The sequence below is a fragment of the Trichosurus vulpecula genome, chromosome 2 (assembly GCF_011100635.1).
Source record: "Trichosurus vulpecula isolate mTriVul1 chromosome 2, mTriVul1.pri, whole genome shotgun sequence".
In the NCBI taxonomy this organism is placed as follows: Eukaryota; Metazoa; Chordata; class Mammalia; order Diprotodontia; family Phalangeridae; genus Trichosurus; species Trichosurus vulpecula.
The window spans coordinates 425,230,334-425,236,842 of record NC_050574.1 but is presented as its reverse complement, the minus strand read 5'-3'; the positions used below and the strand labels follow the sequence as shown (position 1 = coordinate 425,236,842).

Sequence of the window (6,509 nt, the reverse complement as noted above, 5' to 3'; positions counted from 1 at the left end):
CCTGATCACTGAATGTTACAAGTTATTGTTGCTCTAGTCCACTAATAGGGACAAAGGGGAGTAAATTAAGCTAGACCTTAAGCTCCACAAGAATAGAGATCATGTCTTATCTTAAACATTTTTATCTCCCTTCAGGACCTACTATAGAACTCTGCACATAGTAGGCATTTAAAAAATATTTGTTGCATTGAATCAGCGGCTCTATGTTCTCAGTTCTCAAGAACAGGAGTAACCAGGGGCTAATTCCAGGCTAATTGTGCTAAAGTGACTGCATGCTCTCCTGGGAGACATCATAGGTTACCCTTTTTCATCCTTACCTCTAATTAGAATGGACACTTTTGTCATTAGTGAGACGTCAGAATTCCAAAGCTGAGAAGTGATCCTATATACATCGTGTATAGTCAAGAGAGAAAACAGAACTCTTGCTATCACCAAAACTTCTCTAGAGTTGAGCCCTCTAAAATGTGTGTGCTTGTAGATCCTATCCTGGGGGTTTGGGAAGTACTGTAAGGTGGTTTCATCTACAAGACGGTCCCCAATGTCACAGTCACAGTAACTATGTTAGAGGAAAATGTTCCTGCATGTTTTCTTGTTGTTTCTTCCTAATGCACACAGACAGCTCTACAAAACTTTCTGAATACTTTACAATTCAGCCACTCAAAGGGTAATTGTAGTTGGAGTAGTTTCACTTGTGCAGGATGACTTCTGATGCTGTTGCAAGTTTCACTAGGATTTTACCATGTCATCCACTTGTTCCTTTCACCTTGTTCAAGAGGGACTTAGTAGTGACTATGGTGTATTTAAAAAAGATGGCAGAGATGGAAATAACATTTTATTTCACCAATTCCCTGTTATTCTTCATCCATTGTTCCAAGATCTTTCATATACAGAATGTTGACTAATTTTCTGTGATGTTCTTTGGATTGCTTTCATTTTTTTTCCCTCTCCAGACTTTAGTTAAATTGTAGTGTTCTGGTTGTGCTTTGTTCTCCAGATAAAAATGGGAGCTTAGGGACCAGTACCCAGGATCAAACCTTGATTTCTCACTTGACAATGTATAGCCCTAAATCTAGAGCATAGACCTATAAGAAGGTATAACCTCTATGAATCATTAATTGCTCACTGGGAACTTCTTTTATTCATACTGTTCATCATACTTGTTGTGATAGCTAGGGGTCTACTCTCCTCCTGCACTGCCTACGAACGTTAAGAGCCCTGATAAAGATTTCAGTTCTGCATGTGAGGGCCTAACATTGTAGAGACAGTCTAAGGAATTTAATAAATTTTGAGATTTGAGGGCTATGTCTTAACTGTTGCCCTCAAGTCTATGGACCACATCAAAAGCTGTTAAAAATTCATTAAAGTCAATACTGCCATCTTTGTTGAGATCCATGCTATTAGCCAGTTGGTCAACATAAGAATCCTCAATGTTAATGTTATAGTGAGAACAAAAAAGTTTCCACATGGCACGAAATTCATCCATGGAGATCAGACCTGGGGAGAAAGAAAAAGAATGTGAATTCTCATTTAATGACCCACCAAGACTTGCACTTTATCATGAAGGAAATGGAGCCAGTCAACAGCTTTTTCACATTTCTCACCAACTAACAAAATGTGAAGTTCAGGAAAGGAGAAGATTAATGGAGATCCAGAAAAGTGAAAAAACAGCATGAAAAACTAGGGCTAGGAAAAAATAGTTAGGAGTGGGCAAATAAAGAAACAGTGCTGTTTATTCGCTTCTATCATCAGAATGGGTATTATGGGACTGTGAGTGGTATGGAAATTATAGGAAAATCTGGGACTCAGGAGAAGGGTTTGGATGAAATAAAAAGCCTACTGTATAGTACCCAGTCATAAAGATCTAACCTGGAAAGTGACTCTCCCCATAATTTTAAACAATGAACCTACTGTGGCAGTAATTACTTTCAACATGTTGGGCAAATATTCAGTGTTGATATAATATGTCTACAATACTGATATTGTTGATGGATCAGGACTAGTTGTCATGAATGGTTTATTTTTATTATTGTTATTTTAAAGTAATTTTTTTGTATTTAAGCACATCCAAAGTTCAATTGAATGACTAGGTCTTCCTATCCTATTATCCAAGAATAAAACTTGAACTATAGGAATAAATAAGTATATAGTCAGAGAAGAAATTCAAAAGGTAGTAAATTTGCTAATCTTGAAAGGCTAGAGGGGCATAACATTATATACACTGTCAGACACAGTCAATGTATTTTGCTTTACTGTCTTTCTTTGTTTCAAGGAAGTGTTCAATTTGAGAGATGGGGTACTGACTCTATCCCTAAATGACTACTATAAACAAAAAAGTCACAATACAATTTATTTTTAAACATTTAAAGGAAATGACTACTTTTTTTGAAATATCACCTGCCATTCATGCTGGTAGCTCTTCAAAGTATTTCCCAAAGTTTAGCTAACACACACACACACACACACACACACACACACACACACACACACAGACTAAGGTAGGGGTGAGGAATCTGGAGCCTCGGGTGCAGTCTTTTGAATGAGTCCAAGTTTTACAGAATAAATCCTTTTACTAAGAGGATTTGTTCTGTGAAGTTTGGATTCAATCAAAGGGCCACACTTGAGTACCTAGAGGGTCACATGTGGTCTCGAGGCTGCAGGTTCCCCACCCCTGGACTAAAGACCATCTTGGGTTCCTGAATCACTGGCCTAACCAAAATTATTTTTAAGAGCCAGCAATGGGTGAAAAAGATTAAAGGTTTTGTTTCTGAGAAACAGGCTAGTTTCCTTCTGCCATAGAACTAATTAAAGTAATCGATTTACCTGATTTATCTTTGTCGATGACATTGAATATGATCTTCAAGTCAGATCTGTATCTGACCAAGGTTTCTACCATCCCTGCTTTAGCCTAAAATAAGCATTTTCTAAATTAGTTTTGTATGAATAAAAACACTTCAAATTAACGGAGTAAGTAAGAATAAGCATCAGTACCAAAAAAGAAAGGGATGTCATTAGAACAGGGAATTCTGGAAACAGGAAATTCTATCAATGCAAGTCAGTACTTTCTCTGTGCTAAAAAGTCAAGTGGTTTTTCTGGAATCAGGTAGCTGGGATGTGTCAGAGGTGGGACTTAAGCCTAGTCTTCCCGGCTCAGAGGTCAGTTCTTTGACCATTATGCTGCCTCGCATCATTCTTATTGATGATATTTCAATCATATTATTTCATAGCAACACCATACATTGTATACTTCTTTCTCTCCCCCCTTCCTCATAATTCCATAAAGAATGTTTTTGATAATTCATATAATTTCTGCTAGCACAAGGAAGGCACGTCTCCTTTTCTACCTAGCACTGTATAAAATTTCAAAAGTATTATAAGGTGGCTCTAGTCCAAATCCTTATTTTTATAAGTGAGGAAACTGAGGCCCAGAGAGTAAAGTCACTTTTGCAAGGTGACACAGTGGCTAAACTGGGATTCAAACCCATATGCTCTGACTCCGGATCCAGAGCTCTTTACAATGGTTCTTGAATATGTCAAACATCCGTGATTTTGTCACTGTCATTGTGCAATCTATCTATAATTTAGACAATAAATTTTACTGAGTTGCCTGCGGATCAGAAGGGTTAAGTGACTTGCTTGCGGTCACACAGCTAGCAAGTATCACAAGTGATATTTGAACTGAGGTCTTTCCAACAACTATGAGTTATGCTATTCCCAATTAACTCTGGAAACCAGTAGTTTTTCAGAGAACAGGATATAACTTCTTTCCTTAGTGTCATACTCTCAGCTCCTCCCACTCCTCATCCTACCCATCGCTCATCCCAAACTTGGAAAGAATCAAATCATTTAGTGGTTCCAACCCTACAGAGGAAGGGGCTTCATTCCCTGAAAGATTAGGATAAATGTCATGCTTCTTACCACTTCTGGAGCCTTTATAGTAGGCAGATCCTTAAAACCCTTAGTATAAAGAACATATCCATTTTCAATCACTTTGGCCACTCGAGGGCACAAAGATAACCACGGCAGCTTCAAATCTAAAACTTCTTCTACAGCCTTTGCCCAGTCACTGAGAGAAATCTTTCCTAAAAGGAAGGAGCATGACAAAATTATAATTTGGCAATAAAAGAACAGTATTAGTTGACATTTACATAGCACTTTAGGTTTGCAAAGTACTTTATACTCATTTGAGCTTCATAGCAACAATATTATGAGGTAGGTGCTATAGCTATTACTATTCCCCTTTTTATAGATGAGGAAACAGAGCCAGATGAACAGGCTGGGTTATGGTCACACAGCTATTACGTATCAGAGAAAAATGAGATAAGCCAAGTGACTAGCCCATGGTTACGCATTTGGTAATCAATCAATCAATAAGTTTTTGTTAAGTGCCCGCTATATGCTAGGGACTGGTGATACAAAGATGAAAAAAAGTCCCTGCCCTCAAGAATCAAGCAGGGAAGGCCAAATATACATGTGTTACCTCTGGGTAGCTATGGGACATGGAGAATTACACATTGAAGAACAAAGTTCTGCTGGTAGACTAGAATTCTTTTGCATCTCAGGACTCATGGACTGCAGAGAAGTTCTCCCTAAATGGAATAGCGATTTCTTTTCTCCTGCCTTGGGAGAAATAGAAAAGTTCTCCCAAGAGAGGAGGGATATGTACCCAGGGATATTGGGGTGGGATAAAATCACAGAGGAACACAAGCCATCATGAGTGAGAGGAGCTTCCAGTGGGGAAACTGACTGATGGTGTGTAGAGAGACTGAAAAATGAGGCCAAGACCTCAAAGGCAGTAATTGGGGTTGAACTGCCACTGGTTGGCTGGAGTGGCCTCTGACTATTACAGTCATAAAATTTTCTGGGAGCCAAGAGGAGAGGCAGATATGCTTATTATTGAGCTCTCCCCTGCCAGATGACTGATTATGATGGGGCACTTTCATGTCTCTCCTCTGCTTTTTCTCACCTAAAGAGAAAGTAGCCCCAAGATTCTTTAAAAGTTACTTTATAAATTTGATCTAATTATCTAATTTATCTAATCTGTATTTGTCAGCCTTATAAAGGCATCAGTCATAACTTCTGTTGTTTATTTCATTATTTATGAATGGGGAGTTACAAAAAGAGAGAAATAGCTATGTGAGACAAAGTGAAAAGGATAGAAATTCTGATGCTCTGTTTAAATTGTTGATGGAGAGCAGTGGGAGGAGAGACTGAATTTTTGCTCCTACCCCTCCTTTCCCCAAATAGTACTCAGGAACTCTTAAAGGAGTGATATTGATTTTTAAAATATTTTACATTTTTTATTTATCTATTTAAAATGTTTTGTAAACATCCCAAAGCAGGATAAAAATCTGCATGAGTACCCTCTTCCTTAGGTGAGAATGACCTAATCACCATTGTTGTCTTCTGGGAGGCTAGTTGATGTTGAATTACACTGCCTTCTCTTCTTCTGTAGGGGATGGTGCCTCAAGTAGGTTTTCTCCTCACAAGGAGAAAATGTGTGAGTGGAAAAGACCACATTCCAAGAGTGGGGGCCACCCAGAAGGGAGAAGCTAGGCTTTCTCTTTCCTTTATCTGAAGTAATTCTTAGATCTCTTCCAGTCCTCTCAACTAGAAATTTCACTCTAGCTTATGATAATTAACTAGTACATATATAACTAATACATATTTCAATAGGCTAAGCCGTAACCAAACAATAATCATAATTCTAAGGTTCAAGATTCCCTAGTTACTAACTAGAGAGTCATGTCCCTGACCATATGTAAATGAACAGCATCTGGAAAATGAGGCATTAAGGAAGTTTTAGCTCTGGCCATGTACAGGTTGTTTTCAATTAAGAAAACTGTGAAAATCTAAAGGAAGAACACCATCGCATTTGAAATTATCAATTAAAAGGCTTCTTGACTAGTACTTCAGACACTTACTAGCTAGGTGACCAGCTTCTGTTTGCCTCACTTTTTCTTATCTGTAAAATGAGGATAATAATTGCACCTATCTCCCAGGATTGTTGGAAGGATAAAATTAAATCATATTTTTAATGTTTTGTATGCCTTAAAGTGCCATTTAAATGTGAGATGTTGTTACTAAAGTATATACTAATGTATTTGTATAATATGCAATATTTACATTTATAATATATAATATTTATAAATAACATATAATACATTATAATAAATATGTAGCATTCATATAATATGTAATAAGTATAAATTTTTATCAAGTTTAATATAAACATTTATAATTTTATTTTCATTAAATTAGATAGTAAAGTAAGATTTCTTAAATATAATGTGCTATTTAAATATGATTTATATTGGGAGAAGGAGTAATCAGAATGCAGTCTTGGGGTGGGGGAGGGGAGAGATGGGGGAAAATTTGGAACTCAAAATCTTGTGGAAATGAATGTTGAAAACTAAAAATAAATTAATAAATATGATTCATATAGATTACATTTTAAATATGTATTTATATATACATTCTTTTGGCCTTTAAAGCTCTTTATAAACCTCTAC

General features: G+C 36.9%; 1 protein-coding gene across 1 annotated transcript in view; it reads right to left on the bottom strand.

Annotated features, from left to right (window-relative positions):
- Positions 1 to 1,177: 1,177 nt before the first annotated feature.
- PPEF1 (protein phosphatase with EF-hand domain 1) overlaps positions 1,178 to 6,509 on the bottom strand; it is a 158,727-nt gene continuing 153,395 nt past the window's right edge. The window contains 3 exon segments of the mRNA XM_036744190.1: positions 1,178 to 1,494; positions 2,821 to 2,905; positions 3,916 to 4,079. Coding sequence (XP_036600085.1) covers positions 1,178 to 1,494; positions 2,821 to 2,905; positions 3,916 to 4,079 — 566 coding nt within the window.